Source organism: Rhipicephalus microplus, chromosome 3, assembly GCF_043290135.1.
Source record: "Rhipicephalus microplus isolate Deutch F79 chromosome 3, USDA_Rmic, whole genome shotgun sequence".
NCBI classification, from domain to species: domain Eukaryota; kingdom Metazoa; phylum Arthropoda; class Arachnida; order Ixodida; family Ixodidae; genus Rhipicephalus; species Rhipicephalus microplus.
The window spans coordinates 21236879-21264798 of record NC_134702.1 but is presented as its reverse complement, the minus strand read 5'-3'; the positions used below and the strand labels follow the sequence as shown (position 1 = coordinate 21264798).

At 46.9% G+C, this 27920-nt stretch overlaps 1 protein-coding gene and 1 pseudogene across 7 annotated transcripts in view; both read left to right on the top strand.

Moving 5' to 3' along the window:
- The window catches only part of Myo61F (unconventional myosin 61F), a 164144-nt gene that overhangs the window by 101397 nt on the left and 34827 nt on the right, over positions 1 to 27920 (top strand). For 2 of the 7 annotated variants that reach the window (XM_075889045.1, XM_075889044.1), the window contains exon 1: positions 27672 to 27740. The exons of 4 other annotated variants lie outside the window; for them this stretch is intronic. In XM_075889045.1, the coding sequence (XP_075745160.1) occupies positions 27687 to 27740 (54 nt within the window). In that variant the 5' untranslated portion in view covers positions 27672 to 27686. Of the gene's footprint in view, positions 1 to 5325; positions 5472 to 27671; positions 27741 to 27920 lie in introns of those variants that run through there. One more of the 7 variants, XM_075889049.1, reaches the window with a different exon arrangement.
- On the top strand, positions 7359 to 10130 carry LOC142802625 (uncharacterized; annotated as a pseudogene).

Sequence of the window (27920 nt, the reverse complement as noted above, 5' to 3'; positions counted from 1 at the left end):
GGCATCCTCTTTAAACGAGGCTGCGGTAAATAGATGCCTATAGCTGTTCTTTATAACCGGCTGTTATTCGTGTCTGCTACAATTTAACATTTAGGCCATCTCTGGCAGATATTTTTCTCTTTCTTTCGCTAAAGATTGCATTCCTGCCTGGGGCAGTAGCAATTCTGGTATGGTCAATTTCATTCGTACATTTTTTTTTGTTCGCTGCCGATGTCCCAAACGTCTTTCTTTTATAGAGAACTGACCTATTAGTACAGTTAATACTTCCATCCGTCGCAAAGTCCATGGGAGGCACAGCCGTGTTTAGATACATGTGGTCACTGCTCTTCAATAAGACATCTCGACAGATTCTTGAGAAGCGTTGCACCATTTTATATTTCTAGAGGCAGTGCTTTACTAGAAAGGGTGGGATGAGTTAAGTATCTACGATTCCGCTACATGCTATGCCTACATATATCTTGTAAGCTTCAATGATTAGACGAGAACCTGTGTATTCAGACACCACCCACCACCCGACAATTTCGCAGCGCAACCGGAACTGTACTTCGTAGCCCCGCCGCGGTGGTCTAGTGGCTAATGTACTCGGCTGCTGACCCGCAGGGCGCGGGTTCGAATCGAGGCTGCGGCGGCTGCATTTCCGATGGAGGCGGAAATGTTGTAGGCCCGTGTGCTCAGATTTGGGTGCACGTTAAAGAACCCCAGGTGGTCTAAATTTCTGGAGCCCTCCACTACGGCGTCTCTCATAATCATATAGTGGTTTTGGGACGTTAAACCCCAAATATCAATCAACTGTACTTCGTAAGCGTGTAACTGTATGTTATAAAATAAACTGAGCCTCTAAAGCATCTCCGCGACATCGCATATCCATAATCGCGCAGTGGCCACGTTGTAAAATACTTTCCTTACTGGCCATGTGGGGTCGAGCGCAAACTGCTGCTGCTGCTGCTGGACGCATTTATGGGGTGCAAGTGTTGAGAGGGGTAATCGCTCAGTCGCGTAACCTTTTCGTGTTTCGTTCGCCAGATTTCTTTTCGGTGCAGTTAATGCATTGCGGAGGCCCGGCGTCTGGGCGTGAGCCCAGATGGCGGTCGCTGATTACAAAGCCCGGCGGCGGCGGCGAGACATCGAACCGCTCATGTATACCGGGCCGACCGCCAGTTTCAGAGGTCGCGGTAAACAAGCACTCTCTCTTCTCCTGCTGCATTCCGCTTAGTATACGCGGCAGGCATCGTGTCGGAGTGGCCGCACCTGCATGCATTTCGGCAGGTTGTTTCGACACAGCAGCCTATACACCGTGGCACAAACGGTAACGGGACACGCTTCATCGGCGACGCCAGGCCGCCGTATTGATGTTCGTTATAGGTGCCCTTCGTGTGTGCAGACCCGCACTTGCGGTTTGATGTGTGCGCCCGCGCGTTTTGTATAGGATTAACACACACTACGCGCGGGTTCGTCATTTGCAAATGCGTATCGGTAGTGCTTGGGGCCGGTGTTTAGTATTGCTTACAACGCGTAACATGTCGTAGCATGTATATACAGCGCACTCGCGGCACGCGCTAATAAATGCGGCTGCTGCCCTGCAGGTCACTCTATGTTTGGCCATACAAAACAATGAGCTCCCAAACGGAAAAAAGGGCGCAGCTATATAGTGAGATCACAGTTGATACTGATCTGTATGGGCTGTTAGATGTTGAAGGAAGGAAGTAGGACGCTGGAGGATGCGAAAAACAAAACAGGGGTTTATGACATTATTTACGCATATTTACAGAAAAGAAGGGATGGTGGTTTCACAAACCACGAGCGTGGTGGTTGAACACTACATAGTTCAGAGCAAGGTTTCCAGGCCAAACTTAACAGGGCGTGCTGTGAGCGTGGTTTTAAAAGCTTGCATTCGGAGGGCTGTATACCCTACGAGGAGCTGTGACGCGGTGCTTCGTGGTCGACGTTGGCGAATCTAAGTGCTACGCCGCTTTGATTCTCCGTCGAGTCGCAGGACAGTTTGCTCACATACACATGTAGAATGAGGGACACGGAGATTGATGCACATTGCAAGACGCTTGCGTCGTGGTGCTCAAAGAGTTTTTCACCCCCGCTTCCGGCTTCCAACGCGGTTTTGTCGCCTTGTGTGTTTTATATATACCGTTATTTCTAATTCTGTCATTTAGTTACTCGGACGCTGGTCTGCACGCATAAGCAAGGAGGGAAGGAGTGATATCAAGACCGACAAGGAACCACATTTGCGCAGCCATCTGACGAGCAGTTGCCGTTAGGGAGTGCGCGGATTTGTTAAACGCATCGATGTGCGGTAACGTATAGTGCCGCATAAGGTTATAACTTTGTGAAGGCACATTATGATAAACTAGCCTAGTGGGAGTTGATGAACCTCAAGTACGGCCGGCCGTGGCTGTACTTGCAGGTGTGAATATGTGAATAGCCGTTCGTCATGCAGCTGGTTCCGGGTGTTTACGAGAAACAAGTACTGACAGTTAACCCATACTTGTAGGCGTCTTGTTCATGATGAACTGTAGTATGAGGTCATAAACCGATTGCTTTGCAGGAGGATTTACCGGTGATGGATGTTAGCAGCATATCAATTGAACGATTGGGACAGTCCATCGCTAAATCATGCAATGGCCTATTGCGATCCTTTGAGTTATCTATAAATAAAAAAAAGTGTAAGCATATCGGGTGCAGCTACTGATAAACGCACACCAACAAGTTCTTCTTGTAGAAAGAGACTACTGCATATTTTTGTAGAAAGCAGCGAGAATATGCGATGTATTGCATCACTCAGCAACGCAAACATGGGTGTACTGAAGATTTACTTATTGGAGTTACTGTACATCGTTCCTAAAGGGAGGTATGGACGTTATATAGACCGACGCTCCTACTTCAGTCATACCAACAGTGAGGCAGGGGCAGTGCCACGAATTGTTTTACTGTTGGCGGAAAAGAAAAAACTGCCCCCCCCCTGCCCCCCTCCTCTCCGGCGCCGCCCTTGTGGTCAGCAGAAAGCTGAGTGTATACGTGAAAGGGCAAACGGCGTCGTTTTTTTCTTTTTCGAAGCTTCTGATTTCAGCCGTCCACCGTGGATACCAGGAAGAAAAAAAAATATTTGCTCTAACGGATAGGCATGCTTCCTCCGTGAGCTCGCACAAACGTTGGGGCACTTATCCGTTCTGCAGTACTTGAGTGTGTTGTCTGTGTCCTTCGGCGAGCACTTTCCCAGCGCCGTATCACTGTCGATAAGACAAGAGCTTCTTCCACGTCAACCGACTCCACTGCAAGACGCGGAACTCTAGCGCGCACCATGGACAGTTCAGAGTGGCTTTGCGATACGAGCGTCGTTGCTTGGTTTTCACTGGTTGCCGACTCACTCGCAAGTCGACACGACGTGTGGGTACTGGGTGCTGCTCGGCGCGTAGGTCAGCCGCTACGTACAATAAGCCGTTGGATGGCGTGCCGACTTATATTGCACTCTGTGGATAGCGCGATTTCGGACCCATTGAGTGTCGTGTCCTGCATTTCCACACCGCAGTAACGCAGAGTTCTGACACCGCTCAAGTCGCTACGATGCCACTGCGGTGCGGTGCTGTGTGGTACGACACACCCGACAGCATCGCACCGCAGTCGCGCCGTGGCGACTTGCTTATACAGTTGCTTATAACGTTGCTTATACGAAAACTATGCACGCTTACGCGGCAATTTACACCGACCTGTCATGAGCGGTCCCGGAAAATAAATCTGTGTTAGGGGTAGAAGCTGAATTTTATCGTTGTGTTCGGCAATTAGCTACTTTTCTCACTCAGATGTTTTGTGTGTCTTTGGCGTGCTGGGTGTCGTTCTACTTCCCCGTTGCGCGCCCAAAATGCTGCACTTGGCTGTCGCACTACTGTACAAATGAGAAAAATGGAATATTCGTGCCCTGTTTCTATAAGTAGTTTTTTTTTTTTGTGGCGGCTGACATATTAAGTTATCCGGATAGACTTCAATAGCGTGAGTAAGCAGAGGAATAATCGTAACTAACGTTTAATTAGTGTAAACAGGCGTTCGGGTCGAATGAGAAAACTTAAGTCCTTCCTGAGGAGATTCTTCTCGCGCTTCTTTCGGGAAGTGCAAGAATGAACGAGAGAAGAAGCGGGCCTAATTAGCCGGGATGTTTCGTTGTCCTTTTTTTTTCTTCTTCTTCCTATAAGAGGCATATCAACCCGACGCTAACGAGTGTATACATCGACAACGCTCTCCGTTCCTCGGTCGTTTGTTATTCCGTTCGCGCGCCCTCTCGTCGTCAACGCGACACGCCTTCGGCCTCCAGCGCCATCGCGCGGCGTGTGTGTTCGGCTGGTCGTGCCTCGTCCATCTCTACGCCTATCGAACGCCACGCCACACAACACTGACGCTCGCTACAACAAGCGCCCTCGCGCGGCCCGGCAGACATTCGGAAACGTGGTTAATTCGCTGGAAAAGCCCTTGAGGTGTGCGTGCGTGCGTGTGAGAAAGAGAGAAGAGAGGAGGAGAGAGAAAGTGTGTGTGCGTTCGTGCGCGTCAGCTTTTCCTCTCTGGAAGTTGTAGCCGGCCGCCGCGTTGCGTAGATCGCCTCATCGCTCGCGCCGTCGTCTAGCTGTCGACCCATTTTAAAGTCACGCGCCTGCAGCGTGCGAGAAATCGGGCGAGAAAACGAAGAAAAAGAAAGTTAGAAGCAAGGTGAGGCTAGGATAGAATGAAAAGCGCGACAAAGTACCTCCTCCCCCCCCCCCCCCCCATTCCGCTCCTACATTATAAGGGCTCTCGATGGCCACCGATAAAGAAAACCCGATTCATTGGAGGAGGTGAAAAGAGACGATCCCCGCAGAGATAACGAAACCGGAAGTCTTGGGATGCGTACGTGCGTACAGTACATATGCCCGCACGTTTCTTCTTCTTCTTCTTCTTCTTTTTCTTCTTTTTCTTCTTCTTCTTCTTCTTTTTCTTCTTTTTCTTCTTTTTCTTCTTTTTCTTCTTTTTCTCTTACACTTGCGGGAGTCGAAAGGAGCCTTCTGTGAAGTAAAGAAGGAGGAGGGATGTAGTCGTTCTATCTTGTTCTTTTCCAATTGCTTAAGAGTTGCGAGCGCAAGCCGAACGGAACAAGCTACGGAGTAAACAAGGAAGAGGGAGGCCAGTGGGGAGGGGTGCAGGGACAGCGAGACAGAAACAAGGCTTGAGGAAGGAAGTCGCGTCTCCGCGATTATGCAGTCTGCGTATACGTAAGCGTGGCTGTGCCCGTCTTCGCTTCCGCCACGCGGCCTGTTACGGGCACCACTTGCTCCGCGCACCGCCACCAGCAACGACACGACCCCGCCTTTTCAAAAGCCAACTTCTCGAGGGCAGGTGTCTTGTGTATGTTAGCTCGCTGCTGTGCGAAGCACAACTAGAGATGGAAGTAGCCGGAGACTGCGTGCAAGCCTCTCCAGAATCGCTCGAGCGTAACACAGGTCGCTGAGTTTTCTTTTTTTTTTTCTTCTCTCACCCGTACCTTTTTTTCTAGTTTCGTTTTATGAAAATTTATTTTCCCCCTTTATCTGGCCCTCAGTGGAGACTTCCTGTTTCGTGCCAGAGGATATATATATATATATATATATATATATATATATATATATATATATATATATATATATATATAGGCACATATCGTTTTCTGCTGACCCGCCTTTTTTTTTTTCTTCATTCGTGATGGAGAACTATGCGACTCCAGCGCTATCGTCCCGTTTTGTTTGTTTGCTTGTTTGCAAGTGATTTACGAGCGCCGTTTTGTCGCCCGACTTGTTCGAAGTGGACAGTCAGAGCTGAAATAAATCGCGAAAAAACACGACTGTTTGCTTCGGAGAAGTAGCTACGTTTCTGGGCGCGCGCTCTAAGTAACCAAAAAGGTATAGGCAAAAAACAATACACCGGCCGAGCTAGGAGAGGGAATAAAATAGTATCGGTACGCATTTGTCTCAACGGCGAATTTTGCGGGCCTGTTCGCGAGAACGCTTGTTGCTCCCTCTGTGGCTTGCGGTAGCCCCCGGGATTTCACTCTTGAAGCCGGAAGAAGGGTCCTTTGAATGCAATTTCTACCTTAACCACTATGATGGTCCGCCTAGGTGGTAGAGTGTTTACGGTGCTTGGCTGCTGACCTGAAGGTAGCGGGTTCAAACCCGGCTGTGGCGGTGGAGGCGAAATGTCAAAAGCCCGTCGGAGGATGGTCGAAATTCCCGGAGTCCTCCACAACGGCGTCCTTCATAATCATGTCGGAATATTGGGACGTGAAATCACGTGTATTATTTTTACTGGATACTATGTGTCACAAACGACTCCAATTTTCGGAGCATCCGCGGGCCCCATCTTCCAAGGAAGGGCGTTTTTGTGTTGGGAGACGACATCCGGCGACTTTAACGACCCCGCGTGGCGCCGGCTCGTCTTCCCTGCCCCTGACCGGAAGGGAAACCAGCGGTCTCACCAAGGAAAATTACTCCCAGATGAGATGGGAGCACGTGGACGCCCCTGAGGAGGTTTGAACTGCATCGGAAGAGCAGTTGACGTACAGCCAGCAACAAGTGCGGTCGTCGGTGTCGCGAGTCTCGCGTAGGCGGCGAGCATGGAGTGACCCGTGCAACGTATTGAGACGGCTGCAATTCCGGGCACCCTCGTCGTCTACCAAGCCGGCGAGACCTTCAGCGGCACCCGTCAACTCCCCTACGTGCACCAAGGGCTGGTTTGGTCCGTATGGAACTTTTTATTGTGACTTTTTTTGTTAAACCGTAAACTTGTTTTAACCAGCCTTTTTTTTAAATATTTGTAGTGTGCGCTGCGTCGCACGTTTAAATTCTACAGCGCCACCATGATCATTCTGTAATTAATTTCTAGTGTCTCTCTCCTTTGATTTCCATCTTGTTGTTACTTTATTAATATTCCACGTGTTTGTCTTTTGCTTGTACCTCTTGTAGCGTTCTTTTAGAGCATAGTTTGTTACATAGCTGTTCTTTCCATCGCGCGTATCAGTTTTCCTCATTTGTTATATTTGTAATCTCCTGCCTTTGCCCCTGTTTTAATTAAATGCTTGTTTATGTGTAATCAAACTCCGTGTCTGCTCTATGAGTGCGTCGGTCAGGCCCACACATCACCACACGTGCAACCCCGCACGGGTCGACCAACCCGCAAATAAATTCGAAATGTGCCACTTCGAGGCCTTTCAGGCGTCGCAGGCCGAAGCGTAAAGTGGAAGCCTGCGAGTCTGCCGCACGTCGATGTTGGATCGGCGGGGCCTCGCCCGAAGTGTGTGACACTATGACAGAATTCGTACGACACTTAAGAGAAGGAGGGTGGGTAAGGTGTCCGGTATGCCGGGACAGAACGTTGATAACGACATAAGGGAAAAGGCGTTGGTGAAGCTAAAGCTGGGAAGGTTGAGTAAAAAAAAATACGAAAGCAGTCGTTGACGCCTCATTGTACATTGATTATGCCCGTCTTGTGGCGCCTTCTTTCAACAAAATGTGGGTAGCATCAATGCGCAGTTGTTCGCTGAATGCAATCACAAAATTAGCAAGCCTTGCTGCGTGAGTATAGCTTAACGATCGGTGTTTAGTGGCCCTGTTATTGGTTTAACCTGTAGTGCCACGGAAGTATTCTATATAAGCGGCGTTTAATATTAGGAGAATTCGTTGCTGGGCCAGTTGGTTCACAATACTAAACTGCATTGCTCAAATTTGCTGCAAGACACGGAAGAGCACACGCGACACAGCACACTGAGCGCCAAGTCGCAACTACCGCTGTTTGAAAAATCTCTCCTACGTATGTTTACTACATCTGCCATCTCGTGGCCGCACATCACAGCTTCACAAGCTGTACACGAGCTTCAACCCCAGCAGCGCCGTTCTTGAATTACAACAACTTGTGTCTTCATTCGGAAGGAGTGTCGCCAATCGAAGCCTCCTGCGTACCTGTTATTATCTCGTTTTATTTCCCCGCTGATTACAGCGTTTTCTTTAGCTTCATGTGTCTCCCTGCTAGCTGCAGGGAAAGACACCCAGTCGAAACACGAGCGCCAGTCGCGCCTCTGATTGCGAGCAAGTGTCGGCTTGCGTGTATCTCATTAATTCTCTGCCACTCCCTCCGTGCTAAGAATCGGGCACGGAAAACAAAAAAAAATAGCAAAATAACTTTTGCATGGATGGTTTGTGGTGGAGCAGCCGTGCTCCGTTGACTGTGCGGGTGAATCACTTTGGTTGGTGGTTTTCTCTGCGTAATTTTTTTTATTGGTACTATAGTACAGATTTCTGCCGGCAGGATCTCCGTCATTCATTCACTCACTTGCACTTACTTGCCCTCACTGACTCACGCACTCACTCACTCATGCACTCACTCACTTAATTACTCACTTCACTTAACTAGCACTGACTCTCACTCCCTCAGTTGTACTCACTTCCTTGCACTTACTTGCTCTTGCTCACTAGCACTCGCTCATTCACACACAGACTAACTCGCACTCATTCACTCACTCATTTGTACTCACTTCCTCGCACTTGTTCTCACTCACTCACGCGCTTACTAACACTCACTTATTTGCAGTCACTCACTATAGCACTCACTCATTCACACACACTCACTCCCTCGCACTCACCCACTCGCTCACTTGCACTCACTTCCTCGCACTTGCTCTCACTCACTCACTCACGCACTCACTAACACTCACTTATTTGCAGTCACTCACTATAGCACTCACTCATTCACACACACTCACTACCTCGCACTCACTCACTCATTTACACTCACTTCCTCGCACTTGCTCTCACTTGCTCTCACTCGCTCACTCACTCACACACTCACTAACACTCACTTATTTGCAGTCACTCACTGCAGCACTCACTCATTCACTCACTCACTCCCTCCCTCGCACTCACTCACTCGCTCACTTGCACTCACTTCGTCGCACTTGCACTCAATTACTCACTTCACTTAACAAGCAGTCTCTCACTCCCTCATTTGCACTCACTTCCTTGCACTTACTTGCTCTTGCTCACTAGCACTGGCTCATTCACACACACAGAATCACTCGCACTCACTCACTCATTTGTACTCACTTCCTCGCACTTGTTCTCACTCACTCACGCGCTCACTAACACTCACTTATTTGCAGTCACTCACTATAGCACTCACTCATTCACACACACTCACTACCTCGCACTCACTCACTCACTCATTTACACTCACTTCCTCGCACTTGCTCTCACTCGCTCACTCAATCACGCACTCACTAACACTCACTTATTTGCAGTCACTCACTATAGCACTCACTCATCCACACACACTCACTACCTCGCACTCACTCACTCACTCATTTACACTCACTTCCTCGCACTTGTTCTCACTCACTCACGCACTCACTAACACTCACTTATTTGCAGTCACTCACTATAGCACTCACTCATTCACACACACTCACTACCTCGCACTCACTCACTCACTCATTTACACTCACTTCCTCGCACTTGCTCTCACTCGCTCACTCAATCACGCACTCACTAACACTCACTTATTTGCAGTCACTCACTATAGCACTCACTCATTCACACACACTCACTACCTCGCACTCACTCACTTATTTACACTCACTTCCTCACACTTGCTCTCACTCGCTCACTCAATCACGCACTCACTAACACTCACTTATTTGCAGTCACTCACTGTAGCACTCGCTCATTCACACACTCACTCTTTCCCTCGCACTCACTCACTCGCTCACTTGCACTCACTTCGTCGCACTTGCACTCAATTACTCACTTCACTTAACAAGCAGTCTCTCACTCCCTCATTTGCACTCACTTCCTTGCACTTACTCACTAGCACTGGCTCATTCACACACACAGACTCACTCGCACTCACTCACTCACTCATTTGTACTCACTTCCTCGCACTTGTTCTCACTCACTCACTCACGTGCTCACTAACACTCACTTATTTGCAGTCACTCACTATAGCACTCACTCATTCACACACACTCACTACCTCGCACTCACTCACTCATTTACACTCACTTCCTCGCACTTGCTCTCACTCGCTCACTCAATCACGCACTACCTAACACTCACTTATTTGCAGTCACTCACTGTAGCACTCACTCATTCACACACACTCACTACCTCGCACTCACTCACTCATTTACACTCACTTCCTCGCACTTGCTCTCACTCGCTCACTCAATCACGCACTACCTAACACTCACTTATTTGCAGTCACTCACTGTATCACTCACTCATTCACACACTCACTCCCTCGCACTCACTCACTCGCTCACTTGCACTCACATCGTCGCACTTGCTTGCTCGTGCTCACTCGCACACACTTACTCACACACTCATCCGCACTCATCTGAACTCACTCTGCTATTCTCGCCCTACGTCTCGCTCAGTTCTTTGTGTACCAAAACGCTCGGTTTCCTTTACTCGTAGATAAATAAATTCAGTTCAATGTCCAGAGCACCAGATACTTATCACGCAGTATGAAAACTACAGACAGGCTCACTCTCCTCGCCGGCTACGCAGCATAGCGATTCACCAAATGTTCAGCTTGTGTAAACGACTGGCCATCTGCTCCGTGGAAGAACGTATTCCTTCCAGCTTTCCAGCTCCTTTATTGGCCGCGCTCTTGTAATGGCGTCGAAACCGCGGCGAGCCCGCCACTCTACGCTAAACGAGCCGGGATTTGCTTCGGCCTTCTCTCCGTGTCGCCTGGGCCCTTCACTCGACCGCGAGGGCAAATACATTGAAATATGGTGCGCGCCTTCCGATTCATCAAGCACACGCGCCTGCCTGCGGCTGAGCTGGCTGCAAAGGCGGCCGCTCCCTCTTATGTGGCGTGCACTTGCGTTGCGTGGCTATTCAGTGCGGTTGAGGCTAACGATGAGCGGGGCCCATTGGAGTTGCGGCAATGTGCTTCTTTCGGCTGCGCCATGTCGGCGAAACATTTTGATGACGGACGTCGTAATAGGGGTACCCCAAGGTCGTGGGATCGAATCCCTGCCGTTGCGGCCGCACTTCAATGGAGCTAGACCCATGTATTTACATTTGGGTGCACGATAAATAATTCACTCGCTCGCTGGATTTCGTGCCGACCGGTTCTGCCCTTGCGACCTCCGACGACAGCGCAGCTCTCACCGACTGGCTCGCCCTACGCCACCGCCTGACGCCGACAAGAGCTCTCGCTGAGTGGTGCCTCGTTCTCGGACTTCGGCGACCGTGTCCATCTTTCCTATCTTCTCCTTACTTCCGTATGTGGCTGTCCCTGCGCCTCTCTCTCTCTCCTCCTCCTTCTTTCTCTATCTCTATACCTTTAATTCCTATTCTTTTAATTCCTCCTTACCCCCATCCCTCGTGAGCTACTGTTGAGGTGTCCTTCCCTGTTACGGGGCTCACTTTTATCTTCTTTTCATTTAAGAATCGCCTCCCCCCGTTAAATAATTCCAAGTGCTTTAAATTTTCGGAGCCCTCCGCTGCGACGTTCCTTATGGTCTCGTTGTTGTTTTGGGACGTAAAACCACATAACGAAATTGGTGTTATCTATCTATCTATCTATCTATCTATCTATCTATCTATCTATCTATCTATCTATCTATCTATCTATCTATCTATCTATCTATCTATCTATCTATCTATCTATTTATCTATCTATCTATTTATCTATCTATCTATCTATCTATCTATCTATCTATCTATCTATTTATCTATCTATTTATCTATCTATTTATCTATTTATCTATCTATTTATCTATCTATTTATCTATCTATCTATCTATCTATCTATCTATCTATCTATCTATCTATCTATCTATCTATCTATCTATCTATCTATCTATCTATCTATCTATCTATCTATCTATCTATCTATCTATCTATCTATCTATCTATCTATCTATCTATCTATCTATCTATCTATCTATCTATCTATCTATCTATCTATCTATCTATCTATCTATCTATCTATCTATCTATCTATCTATCTATCTATCTATCTATCTATCTATCTATCTATCTATCTATCTATCTGTCTGTCTGTCTGTCTGTCTGTCTGTCTGTCTGTCTGTCTGTCTGTCTGTCTGTCTGTCTGTCTGTCTGTCTGTCTGTCTGTCTGTCTGTCTGTCTGTCTGTCTGTCTGTCTGTCTGTCTGTCTGTCTGTCTGTCTGTCTGTCTGTCTGTCTGTCTGTCTGTCTGTCTGTCTGTCTAATCTCATTTCCGCCTGCGTACGTGCGTGCACGTATACACATAACGTGTGCTGATGTTGGTTCTCAAGCCAACCTTACATCGCACACTTTCTTTCTTTCTTATTGACAAAACGGACCTCCGAGGCAGCTGCGCAGCATATAGGGCGAGGACATGTCTGTTACGCCGGCGGCCTGCTGGTTTTCTGCCCCAGTCAGCTAGTATGCAGTGCCGGAAGGAACTACCAGATGATAAAGAAACTCTCACCTGGCCTGTTTGGCCGTCTCCCAAAGCTCTCTTGCGCTCTTTTTTCTTTCGCGCCCCTCCTCTCTGCCCGTCTGGGCCCCCAACCATCGCAGTGTCTCCCGGCTGTTGCTCGTTTAGAAGGTTTATAGAAACCCAAGCCGCAGCGCAGCGAGGTGCAAGAGATGGCAGCGACCAACATCTTGCAAGCATCGGATGACCGTTCGGTTGAAAGCGAGTCACTTGATGCGACTATTATTCGCTGAAAGATGTGATTTAATTTATTTATTTCCCGTCTTATCACACATCTCCTCTTTTCGTTTTTGTTGCTGTCTTTTTTTTTTTCTCAGCGCGAACTCGAGTCATGCGAGAAAACCATAATCATATGATAGGGTCGCTCCATTACGTCATCACGATGTCACAGGTCGCCAAGATTTGTGGCTTCTTCATGATATCACGATGAAGTGGTTGCATTGTCGCTGTAGGTGGATTGTAGGCCGTTCCTGCAGGCAAGGCAACGGAAAAGCAAAGCTTCCAGTGCCTTTGATCCCAGAGGCAATGTAAAACGAGATTGCGTGGAGAAAACTTTCGGTGGTGGTGGTGTGGGGGGGGGGGGGGGGGGAAGGGGGAGGGTTCAATGCAATCTACTGAGAAGATAAAAGACACGACTTTCGTTTACCAGTCGTTTAAATGCCTATGGGGCCGTGTGACACACTTATGGGAACATTCCAATGTATGCGGTTTTTAAAGGCGTGTTTAGTAGCCAGGAGAGTACGATCACGTGACGCGCCGCAGCGTCTGAAATACGCCTCGTGTGGTTCGATTCCTCTTTCGGGGCGCCTGTATTGCACGGTTTTAGCACTGGTTCGAGAGGCGGAGTGCGAACGACGGAGATTCGCGTGGGCGTTTTGGTTCGCTATGTGGTGCAACGGAGTCGTTTCCGGCGCGCCTGGAAACACGCAGCTAGTACACCACATCGTCTCGCGTGCTTGTTTGCTGCTGCAACGTCGGGACGAAACGCGGAAACGCGTTTTTTTTTTTTTTGCAACCTGGATAGCCTCGCGGGTGTTTTGACGTTGACGGTTCCGCTTTCGGTAACGCACCATTGAGAAACCTCTTGGCCTGACCTTCCAGTGTGTATGCATATACAGGGGCGTTGCTGTATAATTTGCACCGCTCACCACGCCTCGATGTCACCGCAGTATACTCCGCTGATGAGCATTTGCGTAAATAGAAAGTTTTAGTACTGCGGAATGATGCTACGTACGCATCACGCAAGCGCCTTGCGTTACGTGGCGTCGTTTGCCACTATTCGGCTTTTAGTACGCCGTAGTACCCGCGTACGTAACGAGCGTGAAGCGTGTTGCGTCATCTGATAGAAGCACGTGTTGTTGACAGCCAATGTGAGCCAATCCAAGTGTTATAGCCAGATTATGGCCATATTTTAAGCCACAGAGCCAGTCGGTGCTTGCCTTCGATTTTGCAAAACGAAGTCTCGCGCTGTCGCGAACTTGTTCGAGAGCGGCGCGATCAGCTCATACGTACGCGCGCACGCATCTCATGCGTGCGTACGTAACGGCTGCGTACGTAACGTGATACGTGCGCGTTGCGGTCTGCGCATGCGCACTACGCAAAACGTGGCGTCCTTATGTACGCAACGCCGCCACGTGCGCAGCGTACGCGGTACTAGAACTCTCTAATGTCGTGAGCTTAAGAAGGAACGGCAAGGTTTATTTGAGGAACTGCAACAGTTAGGCTCGCCATGTTACAGGGTGACTGATATTGTGTTTCCGCGTGGTTCCTCGATCTTCAAGGAAACGGGTGTCGCGACTTCTCTTGAAATTTTTGATTGCTATACAGACCTCGCACGTGATGGTGATAAGTGACAATTATGTTTAGGGTATAGTGCAGCGAGATAAGAGTACCGGCACAATACTGCAAGTGGAATAGCACAAAGGCCGCCGTCTTATGCAGGATTACGTCTCGCTATGCACAATTGTTATTTCAAAAGCCTGCTCGTGCTTAGTTAAAAAAAAACAAAGGACATTAGCTACAACTAGCAAAGAGAAAACCGGTCGGGGCAATGCCTGCAAATTATTCAAGGCTTGATCCGCCGGCTACCTACAACATCCTTAACCTCAGCATGAGGTCGCGGGTTCGATTTCAGGCATCCGTATCCACATTCCGACGGAGCCGAAGAGTGTATATATATATATATATAAAATAGGGCACCTTTAAGCTTCGCCTTTAAGAGTTGAACGCGATAGCGATGTCAATAGTCCCTAATGCGTACTTCGACCACTTAGTGCATACTTTTAACACGATAGCTTTTAAAGAGCTCGTTTCGCAGAAGTTCCAGTGTCGGCGTTGGCGTGGACGTCGTTTTATTATGTGTAAGCGAAAAGTCATCACCGCAAAATCGAGAGAGGTGCGAATAAATACTAAAAATTTCCCGGTTCAAGTCGGGATCGAATCCGGGTCGTTTGCGTGGCAAGCAGAAGGCGTACTCGGTGCTTTAGTTCGTTGTTTATTCAAATGATATAGAATGCCCCGTTGTGGCGTTATTTCACGAGAAGTCGAGGTTTAAGTAGTATGGCCCTATTGGAAAAATTGCCATGGTGGATACTGGAAAACATGGTGGACGTAGTGGAAATAATAGTGGGCATGGTGGAAATAATAGTGGGCATGGTGGAAATTATGATGGCTATGGTGGGACGTAGTGGAAAATATGGTGGTTATGCCGGGACATACTGGGTGGTATGGTGTACAGATGATGGGTAAAATGTAAATGATGGTGGAAAGCAGAGGCTAGATAGTGGGCAATAATGGGACACTCTGCCCACCATTGCGATAATGCTGGGAAGCCCTAAGCATATGGTGGGTGGTGCTTATTATGGTGGGCTACATGGTGTACCAAGCTGAGAAACTCTTCCCACCATTGCGATAATGCTGGGAAGCACTAAGCAGATGATGGGTGCTGCTTGTTATGGTGGGCCACATGGTGTACCAAGCTGAGAAGCTCTGCCCACCATCGCGATAATGCTGGGAAGCAGTAAGCAGATGATGGGTGGGCTTATAATGGCGGGCAAATTATATAGTGTACCAAGCTGGGATCTGTACACTACATATGTTCTACCATCATGATTTCCACCAAAGGTTAGGCCTACTGACTGAGCCCGTACAATTGTGTTATCCGTGCTCCCGGGTTTCAGAATACACGATTACGACGATTAAGTATGACAATACAGCGCAGCCATATGGCATCAATTAACCTAAATGAAGCATTTTTCATTGTGTATGGTGTTCGCTCAAGAAGCAACAAACATCGATGTGACGCGATCAAAGCACTCCCAGAGAACGTAATTAAGTGTCTTCTCACCGACAGCCGCCGGTCGCACTCGCCGGCACTTCTCTAGCTTGTGTACGAGAACTCAGACGTGGCAATTCGTGTGCTTGGTGAACCATTATGTTAGCGTAATGTTTCCGGTACACTGCATTCGTTTTGGCCAAGCCGTTATGTAGTTGTTGCTTTAGCGAAAGAGCTACAGCATTGCGCTGGCGCGACCGCCCTCTACATTGCGCGAAAAGCATCCCAATACTCAATCAAATAAATTAGGCGGGCGTATCTATGAAATGAGCCTAGAAGCGTCATAAAGCGTGAGCAGATGTCGCCCTTTAGAACGAGCGCGAAACGGATATTAAACTTGGCAGACCCCGCCGGTAAACTGTTGCTGCTCCCCAGTCCACTTGGTTTTTTTTTTCCTTGAAGTTGTGAATTGTAAAAAAAATAGCACTAGTGCCAATAACATAGTGACAATCGTTACAGGCCGCAGTTGCTTGTGTTTAATAAATGTGCAATTTTTAGTAGCAGGTGTAGATCTTGTCTATGTTATGTACACGACAAACATAACTCAAGTTGAACCTTAAGTTTGTATTCCAACTAAGTATTTAACAGACCGTTAACGTCGTGTTGGTGTGGCGCAGTGGTTAGCGTCTTCGAATGGGAATCCGCAGGTTGCACGTTCGATCCTCCGTGGCGCTTTGTTTTTTTTTTTTTTTTTACGGGACGGGTGTTTTTTTATGCCGTTTTTATTGAGTTCTTTTTTATTTTTTGTGGCAGCTCGTCACGGTGATTCTGACGTCATTTCGTGCTCAAGTGTTGTCGGCACTGCAGCACCCACCATACCCACCATGCGCCATGGTGGGTGTTTCCCACCATTCACCCACTACATTAATCCACTATAATGGTGGGTGGTGGTTTCCACCATGCCCACCATTCGTTTTTTTCCGATAGGGGGGTGTGTTGGATTTGAGAGAAAGAGACAAGTCGGTTCCTTTAATCCGCCGCGCGGTGGAGCAGTGGTGCTCGCCTGCTGACTCGGAAGGTCGCGGGTTCGATTCCGGACGCGGAGTTTGCATTTCGATTGGAGGCGAAATTGTAGAGGCCCGAGCACTGTGCGATGCGAGTGCACTAAAGGGTCCCTTAAAACGTTTTTTTTTTTTCACATTTCGTTTTTGATTGGACCACTACTGGAGCAAATAATTGGCACCAGAGTTCAATCGAAACACCCATTATTAACGGATCTACGAGTACTAAAAAAATGCTCTCCTCCTCCGCTCCGCCTTTCACCCTCAACTGCCCTCAACTCTTCCTTCGAGCGCTCGGAGATAAGCTCCGCCTTCACGGCGCCTGCGTCACGATGTGACGTCAGACCGCATATGCGTAAATCCAGCCGCCGATCCGATGCCGCGGCAGTCTGTGCTGCGCGTTCAACAGCCAATCAGATCGGCTGGGAACGACGACGTCAGTGGCGCAGAGCGTGTCGCTTGGTGTGCGGGCGGTTGAAAACGCGTTTGGCCGAGTCGCGGCGATCTGGAGCGATTCGCGGCTTTCAAGCGTTGTGATGAATTACACAGTTTACGCAGAGAGCTCAAATCGGTCTCTAAATTACCCTTGGGGGCATGGTCTACCGGCCCAATGTGTTCGTAAAAAAATAGTCAAAACCGTTTCAGGGTCCCTCTAAAGAACCGCCGGTGGTCAAAATTTCCGGAACCCTTCACTATACGGCGTCTCTCTTAACCATATCGTGGTTTTGGGACGTAATACCCCGTCATTAAAAATATTAAAAAAAAAACACTCAGTGTCTTTAGCCTACCCGCCGCGATGGTGCGCTAGCTAAGGGGCTCGACTGCTGATCCGAAGATCGCTGGTTCAAATCTCGGCCGCTGTCGCCCCATTTCAATAGAGGCGAAATGCCAGATGCCCGTGTGCTTAGATTTTGAAGTGTTCGTTTAGAAATCACACAGCGTCCGAAATTTGCGGAGACGTCCTCTATACGGCGTTTCTCGTAAGCTTATTGTGGTTTTGGGACGTAAAACTCCGACAGTGCACGTTTTGTTCTTATGCACTTTTCGCATAAAAACGAAATACAAATTAAAGAAACTGCTACGGCGTATTTGAGATTGTGGTTATAAAAGGGAAAAGAAGAGAAAAGTAAGCCCCGTAACTGTCTGCATCTGGTGCGACACCTCAACAGTAGCTCACAAGGGATGGGATGAGGAGGGATTAAAAACAAATAATTAAAAGTATATATATATATATATATATATATATATATATATATATATATATATATATATATATATATATATATATATATATATATATAGAGAGAGAGAGAGAGAGAGAGAGAGATGCGCAGGGACAGCGAGTGACGACGGAAGTAGAGAAGAGAGGATAAGAAAGATGAAACACGGTCACGGGAGTCCGAGGACGGGACACCACAGTCCTTGGCGTATTTGTATATGTACACGCGTATAGTGCATCTGGTGTTCTTTTATGTGGACTCGTTCGCAAGCATATACTTCTGAGCAATCATATAGTGTGGCACTTTGCTTGTGAAACATCGCTGTCTCTCTGCTTTTTTTTCACTTTCAATTTTCGTAACTACTGTGTAATGGAGATGATTACACTCTATATGCCCTGTGCTTCTATAATCTCTTGTGCACGTTATTTTGTCTTATCATCTGTATTGTGCGATTACCTATAATCATGTAACGCGTTCACTTTGTTTTCTGCCTGCCAGGCTTCGCCGCTCAAGCCTCCGATTGGTTTTGACAGGCCTAGTTGCTTTATTAAAAAACGAATAAATGGTATTATTTATTTATTTATTACGCACTGCTGACCTGTTTACGAGGTCTTAAGCAGGAATGGGCATACAGAAATATTTACTACAAAAAACATAATTGACATGACACGGCATACTGGCAATGGTTACAATTCAACACTTTTGTACTAATTTACAAAAAAACTAAAGAAAAACATAACAACAATGGCATAGCTTTGCTGACTGAAACGTACTAAAAAATGGAAGCATTGTGTAACTCTGGGCTGCATGACTATACAAAAAACTGTTAGTGGTTATTGAGAGAATGTAGAAATAAATCGACTGTTGGACACTGTACAGCATCGGGTGATAGGCAATTCCACTTACGGGTAGTTCTTGGAAAAAATGAATACTTGAATGTGTCTGTGCGGTTTACGTAATCTAAAACTTTCTTTGAATGCTGTGAGTGCACAGCATATTTACTTATTTGTCTAATGTGCACTGTTTTGTTGATACCAATTTTGTTGTGGAAAATGAGGTAAAAAAGCTTCAGCCTCTCCATTCTTCTTCTCTCCTGTAGTTTTTCGAGATCCGCTTTAATTAGTAGAAGTGAAGGGGAAGTATGCCAACTATAACAATTAAAAACAAATCGAACAGATTTTTCTCGGACCATTTCTAATTTTTTTAGTATTGGACGCAGTAAAGGGATCCCACACTGCAGCTCCTCCATATTCTAATACTGGTCTGATGAAAGTTTTGTACGCGAGAAGTTTGATGTGTGGTGTGGCATTCGCAAGCCTCTTTCGCAAATGGCCAAGCCTTTTCATTGCCTTTCTTTCAATATATTTTATGTGTTCATTCCATTTTAAGACTTATTATTATTATTATTATTATTATTATTATTATTATTATTATTATTATTATTATTATTATTATTATTATTATTATTATTAGATCGTGCTTGGTGGGTGGGAATTTCGAGCGCCCCTGGTCGCCTTTATACGGTCACAGCCAAATGTGCCTGTACCCAAAACGAGCCTTTCTTTCGGGCGTTCTGTTCGGTGTCAAATGGTTCGATGCGCGTGCGTGTATCTTTATCTACATACGCGTACGCTTTCAGAAAATTAGAAGGAGAAAAAAAAAAAAAGAGCGTCGTTTCGTGGCGAGTTTTGTGCTAGATCCAGTCAGTTATCGGTCAGTGCGTACGTGAATGTAGGCCGTCAAAAAAAAAAGGAAAAAAAAACGCGTGTTGCGACTGTTTATAGACTCGCGCAAAAAAAGAAATATTAAAAATAGAAGCGTTACTGAGAGTTTTGTCGTGTCGAAAAACGGCCGCACGGAAGTGATGCTCGAATCGTTTAGATGCTCCGATGATAAATGGGCACAATACAGCGCATCGCTTTTCTATTTGGCCAGCTGCCGAAAACGAACGATGTGTGGCAGCTGCTTTTGTTGCCCGTGAAGAAAGAAATAAAAATAATAAAAATGGGGGTGATTCACATTTCTGCGTGATGAACTGAATTGTTCAGGCGGACGTGTTCGCCTGAAGAAAAAAAAAAAAACTGGAACATATATTATTGTAGGACACCCCCCCCCCCACCTTTTTTGTTTTTTTTTTGCAGACTGACGATGCTGTTCAGCGCCTGTATTCATATACATGTTCGCTACGGAACCTCATTCGAAGGATTGGTGCGATAGAGCGAAAAATGCGTCGAGCGTATCCCGCCTGCAGATGGCACATACATGTATTCTGTGCACCTGTGTTATCCCGGTTGCGGCGGCTGCATTTCCGATGGAGGTGGCAATGTTGTAGGCCCGTGTGCTCAGATTTCGGTGCACGTTTAAGAACCCCAGGTGGTCGAGATATACGGAGCCCTCCAGTACGGCGTCTCTCATAATCGTACGGTGGTTTTGGGACGTTAAACCTCACACATAATAGTGCACCTGTGTTATCGCCGGAATGTTACAGTTTCTGACACGCATACACATAAGGAGGAACGCACTAACGACAAATGGCGAGCATTCGTGCGTAAGAGGAGCCGTGAGCCAATGTAGAATGCCAACTAACTTCCGCCGACAACAGGCTCTCTGCGTGCGCAGGCAGATTCCAAAGTGCGGTAGTGTAAGAGGAGGCGGGGGGGGGGGGGTGTAGCACCCGATTCTTCGATTTGTGTAGTATGGGGCAAGGCTTCAGTTATCGGAGACGAGCTCTGGACCTCCCGACGATTTATACGCTCGACCTTCAGGAGAATGTGGCCTCTCGTCGGTGGGGCAATTTCTAACACGCTCTACGGCATCATGCCCGACGACCCTACACACGCCATCTATGCATTTTCATGTTTCAAGAGCCTCCAGTTACCTCTTCCTCCTCCCCCCTCCCTGCGCCGTTGTTTATCACGTGCCGTGGCGCCGCGCCCTCCGACGACGACAGTCCGCGCAGCCGCCGCACCGAGGTTGCCGCCGCGCCAGCAGAGTGTGAGCATGGCCTCCGAGATCGCGGGCGCGTACGCCCGCGATCTTGGAGGCCGTGCATGGCATGAGCGACGAATGCCGCGCTACTCATCCATGCGCCCGAACAAATACAAAAAAAAATGTATACAGAGCGTTTAAACGGAATGACTGCACAACGTTAGCGTTGTGCAGTCACAACGGTTCGTGGGTTGTCATGACGATAGTTATAGCGCAAGAACAAAACGACGACACAGAGACAAGAAGGACACGAAGGACACCTTCCTTCTTGTCTCTGTGTCGTCGTTCTGTTCTCGCGCTATAACTATCGTCATGCCATACCAACTAGCCCAAGCTGCCACACTTCGAGAGTTGCATTACGTCGGTATAGTCCTTGACGCTGAGCTGGGCATTATTTGCTGGCGCGTTCGACTTTCTCGGAAGCTGATTTTGTTTTTGTTTTTTACCTGCTTGTCAACTTGTATGCCCACCTGCTCTGGTCTCGGGAAAAAACTGGCAGCACTTGAAATAATAAATAATCGGGCGTGCCTAAAACATTGCAGAGTGGAAGGTTTTTTGTGAGCAGTCCGAATGACCTATGATGGTTAGAGCATGATAATCTGTGGAAGGGATAAAAGAAAGAATAAACAACTAAAGAAAGAGACCAGCGATTCAGCTATACAAATAAATAACGATGATGAAGAAACTCAGCTGCAAAAAAGAAAGTGCCAGTTCAACTGCACTCTTTATAAAAAGGTTGTAGTACTTACTAAGTTCGGTTTACTAACTGCTTGCCACATATGTTACTAACCGGTTAATAAGTGAGGTTAGTAACGGGGAGGATAGTAACCGTTACTACCTCCACCGTTACTAACGCTGTTAGTAGGGTTACTAACGTAGGTAGTAACGGTTGGGTAGTAACGGTTGCAAACAAAAAAAAATCTACTAGGCGCGATTACTTTGCCTTACGAATCACCCGTCTTATTACAGTTCTATTCGCGAGCATCATCATATCTATATATCACTGAGATATTAAGCAAATTAAGTCATAAAGGAGAACAGCATACATACAAGTCCACACAAAAAATATAGTTCCAAAGTGGTTTCAAGAGTATTTATAGCCCTAACTTTAGGGAACGCAGCTGGTGCCGGTGGGCGGCTACGCTGTAAGATGTATAATTTAAGTAAGGCACCTTTATTTGTATAACTTACAGGTTTTTCAGGTGAGCGAGGTAGCGTAGTGTAGCACTTTTAATCAAGCATATTAACAAAAACAATTACTTATGTCTATTTTGCATAATATCGCATCAACATGGCCTAACATTCAAGACATAGTGACTAGGTAGGAAGCTTGCATATATTGCCTCAATGAACTTCAATACATCCCCGTACTACTAAATAGGTTGTTAGACGTTTGTAGTAATAACCTTAAAAGTTTGTTTAACAAGTTCATTAAATACCTGCATGACGAAAAGTTACTAACAGTGCGCAAAACGTAGTAACCAACGCAACCTTCAAGCGTTTGCTAACGTGGGTAGTATAAAAGGTTAGTAATGGCCCAAAAAGGTTTGTAAAAGCTGCTGTTACTAACATATTGCTCGTGTTTACTAGCTTTTTAACAACTTATTTTTAAGAGTGTGTGAAAACAAAAGACCCTGCAACGACGTCATCACACGAAACCTGCAGTGATCAGCGCATGCCGGTAGCGCACTGTGCAAACTTTGATCGCTGTACGGATTGCGCGTGTAAACAGAGGCGGAAGCCGTTATTGGTTGCGCGGCTCAATGGTTAGCCGCGGAGCCTATAGCCGTATACGTTGTTCACACTTGCTATGGACACTTCCACCGTTTTCGTGCCAAGGGCCCCATCTTTTCTTTCTCATTCTTTTCGACCTATGGAAACTGCCGCTGTGTCGATGGAGCGGAACAATTCCGAATGGCGGCAAATTGTCGAGTTGTTGGTCTGTTTGCTGTGTTGCGAAGCGTGCCTCCGACGACATTACGAAGGGCGCCTCGAATTCTCACCGCTGCAACCACTGTTTCGAAAGACGGCGACGCCAACACGGTCCCGAAAGCGCCACTGCTTCAAATTCCACCGGGAAGGTCACCAGCCGTTTTGTAGCGTAGGTTTCTCAGCTCGCGACTGCTTCTGCGCAGAGCTGATAGACGAGCGGACGAGACGACGGTGAGTTGAACAAGGTTTATGTACAGCATATATACAGAGGCGTTACAAATTCGGCACTGGGGCCGACAGAGACGCGAAGAGCTTCTCTCTAACACATAGCTCTACTCTCAAATGGGTCTGCTGTCAAAGGGGTCTGCTAACACATAGCTCAACTGCGACACACATGTCTGCTCTCCAACAGGACTGCTGCTCGCGACGCGCCGCAGGGCTTCTTTTATATGCACCGGGTCCTACCCGAATGTCCAACCAGAAGCGCCGCTGGTCGTGAGGTTAGAATCCTCCAGTGGGGTCGCCGCTGGGCCGCGTCATTCTTTCTCATCGAATCTGGAGAGGCTGCGCTGCAGGTGGCTGCGCCCAAGGACGAGTGACGTCGCCAGGCATTGCGTCAGACCCGCCAGACAGGAAGACGCCGGTTGTTTACTCGACGGGCTCGCGGGATGATGTGACTCACTGCACGTGCGCGCCAGAAAGGCGCCGTCGCGTGATGACGCCGTTGAGTTGTTGATCGCGTCAGGCGGGCTCGCGTGCTGGCCTTGACACAGATTTCCTTTTTCCGAGGCATGGACGTTCGCTGCGGACTCGCAGGCATAACAGCTGGCAATGGCCTCTACTCAATCTACGCGCGGCGTGACCGCTTATTCAGTGCCTCGTCGCTTGGCCTCCACCACCATTTCCTTGCACAAACACACACACACACACACACACACACACACACACACACACACACACACACACACACACACACACACACACACACACACACACACACACACACACACATATATATATATATATAGTGAAGGTATGGGATATGGCACAACGGGAGCGTTGTCAAGGGCTGCTCCCTTCATCAGGGGATGAGTTATACTGACATGAACTTCCAAACTTCGTTGCTGCCGCGTCCCTCTCGCCTTGAAAGATGTTTGCGAGAGTGAGAGAGAACTAAAAAAAGAAAAAAAACAAAAAAAAAACAAAAAGGGGGAGAAAAAAGACGAGAAAGAATGAAAAGAAAGCAAGTAAAAAAGAGAAAGAAACACTGTCAACACTGAGAACGAAACCAACTGTCCGTGTACGTCCACATACGGTTCTTGTCACGTGCTGTTCAGTTCTTCGTCCGTTTATATATATATATATATATAAAGAAGGTAGAGCGCTTTCCGAGGGGGGGGGGGGGGAACGTGAAACTTTATCCATCCACCCCTCTCGACATTCAGTCACGACCTCTTCAATTACATTTGAAACTTAGAACTTTACAGCATGGTTTTAGGATCATATTTGCTCGCTTTTGAAGATGTTGCATTAAAAGATACGAAGATAATCTGAAGGTGAACGTTATCAAAACAGGACGGCCTGATTGCACCTAAAGCTTGTTTGGTGTACAGACAAAGTTACTCAAGCATAGCAGAGAAAGCACGGTGACTTTCATTTATCAGGTATGTTTAGAGTGCCTGTCAAACTTTGCATCGGGGGAAGTAACCCTTCTTCAAGATCAAGTTTAGGGGACGGCTTTAAGCTCTCCCATAGTAGAGTACCCTGTACTCTAAATCGTTACCCACATTTTTCCAATCCCCCCCCCCCCCCCCCCCCCACGCACAGGCCCACGGGACTGCTATATGCTCTCTCATTAATGGTTAACCCCTTTTTCTAACCACAGGGACGGCTCACCGCTCTCCCATTGTTGAATACGAAGTACTCAAAATCGTCATCCATTTTTTCTAAACACAGTTGATTGTTACAGCCAGCATTTCCCAGCAGGTTAAGGAGGTTAATGCGAAGCATTTCTTAGCGAACTTCAGCAGCTTTGAGCGTATCTATCTATCTATCTATCTATCTATCTATCTATCTATCTATCTATCTATCTATCTATCTATCTATCTATCTATCTATCTATCTATCTATCTATCTATCTATCTATCTATCTATCTATCTATCTATCTGTCTGTCTGTCTGTCTGTCTGTCTGTCTGTCTGTCTGTCTGTCTGTCTGTCTATCTATCTATCTATCTATCTATCTATCTATCTATCTATCTATCTATCTATCTATCTATCTATCTATCTATCTATCTATCTATCTATCTATCTATCTATCTATCTATCTATCTATCTATCTATCTATCTATCTATCTATCTATCTATCTATCTATCTATCTATCTATCTGTCTGTCTGTCTGTCTGTCTGTCTGTCTGTCTGTCTGTCTGTCTGTCTGTCTGTCTGTCTGTCTGTCTGTCTGTCTGTCTATCTATCTATCTATCTATCTATCTGTCTATCTATCTATCTGTCTGTCTGTCTGTCTGTCTGTCTGTCTGTCTGTCTGTCTGTCTGTCTGTCTGTCTGTCTGTCTGTCTAGCCGCCTACGACTTTTAGCTCTCGTGTCCGTTTCGATAATGGTATTGATACCAAACTTGGTATGGCATAACATGACTGTATGAAGAACCCATTTGACTCGTCATAACATGAAAATCATGACATGTATGTCATGAACGTCACGATTTACATTTAATGGTCCTGCAGCTGTTGCGGTGCTTTCGTTCACATGGCATGTTGTAAAACTGGTACGGTCCTGCAGCAGGACCATACCAGCAGGACCATACCATACCATGCGTGATTGCATGGCGAACACAAGCGATAGACCCTAACATGAAAATCATGACATGCGTGTCATGAAACAACATGGCTACATGCCACGCTCATGATGCGCTGGTGGCCGTTTCGCTAGCATCACATTTACCAAGTTTGGTATTACAGTACGTGAATGGATGACGAGAGTATGTGACTGGTGCAAACATGATAATATGGAGATGCGTGCCATGAAACAACATGGCTACATGCCACGCTCATGATGCGCTGGCGGCCGTTTCGCTAGCATCACATTTACCAAGTTTGGTATTACAGTACGTGAATGGATGACGAGAGTATGTGACTGGTGCAAACATGATAATATGGAGATGCGTGCCATGAAACAACATGGCTACATGCCACGCTCATGATGCGCTGGCGGCCGTTTCGCTAGCATCACATTTACCAAGTTTGGTATTACAGTACGTGAATGGATGACGAGAGTATGTGACTGGTGCAAACATGATAATATGGAGATGCGTGCCATGAAACAACATGGCTACATGCCACGCTCATGATGCGCTGGCGGCCGTTTCGCTAGCATCACATTTACCAAGTTTGGTATTACAGTACGTGAATGGATGACGAGAGTATGTGACTGGTGCAAACATGATAATATGGAGATGCGTGCCATGAAACAACATGGCTACATGCCACGCTCATAATGCGCTGGTGGTCGTTTCGCTAGCTTCACTTATACCAAATTTGGTATTACGGGACGTGAATGGAGGACGAAGGTATGATACTGGCTCTTTTCGTTCTCATTTTTTTCGACCTATGGAAACTGCCGCTGTGTCGATGGATTGTAACAATTCCGAATGGCGGCAAATTGTCGAGTTGTCGGTCTGTTTGCTGGAAATTGCCTCTAGTCAATCTACGCGTGACCGCTTATATATGTACCTCGCCTGGCCTCCACCACCATTGCCTTGTATGTATGTATGTATGTGTATATATATATATATATATATATATATATATATATATATATATATATATATATATATATATATATATATATATATATATATATATATATATATATATGCAAGGCAATCCGTGCTAAGACCATATATGTTTCAGTATTATGTAAACTGCGGTATTTCGTATAATGTTGCATACTTAACGAGCAAGCAGTGTAATGAATAGAATCTATTTCCTTTAGTTTGGCCAAGCTTGTAAAGGTTAAAGAGGACTTGATGGTGGAAAGCATTTCACCTCGGTTCAACCTTGAAGAGTCAAGGGGGAAGTCGGCTAAAATAAATAGATTGCGCATTACTTCCTCCCCTTTTGTTTACTAGCAAGGCATTGATTTGGGTGAGTCGGTACGATACATACATGCGTCCTTTCTTTTTTTGCGCTGTGTTTCCCCAGTTAACCCTTTCTTCCATACGCTTACATGTTCGGTCAGCCACGCTTATATCGGCAATACCGCTGCACAAGTGCCTATATGCTCCAACTCACACGATATAACGAAGGGTGCGCAATGTATATATATATATATTGAAGGTGGTCCAAGACTGAACGGTGCCACCGGCCAACGTTCAATTGCTTCAGAGAACATAACAGAGACTGTGTTTTAATCACTGATTTTTGTCGCGTGTCCCCTTATTTGCGGTGTTGGCGCCATTCTATTTAAGCACGGGCAGCAGGTTGCAGCTGATCGACTTTTACGTAACGCCTATTTCGCGCTATAGTGTCACGCGCGCTGTTCCGAGTCGTTGGCGCAGGGGCGTGTTCCACGCGCGATACGTGACAGTTGTTTCACCGCATGTATCATTGTCAGAAACCGGTCTATAACGACGACGTTTACTGCAGCCGCGCGAAGTGCGTACCCTAATACGGGTACGCGAGCAAAAACTGCAGCGTGGCCAGACAAATGCATGCTGGCGTCCGCAAGGAAATGTTTCCGGTGGGTATAACGCAAATCCAGGTGCGTCGTTTCAGTTACTTAAGCGTTGTTTTCCTTTGAGGAGGGGAGGGGGGCTTTAACTTATTCTTTAGGCTTTCTCTTCGTTTGGTTGACTGCGGCGGCTGCATTTCCGATGGAGGCGGAAATGTTGTAGGCCCGTGTGCTCAGATTTGGGTGCACGTTAAAGGACCCCAGGTGGTC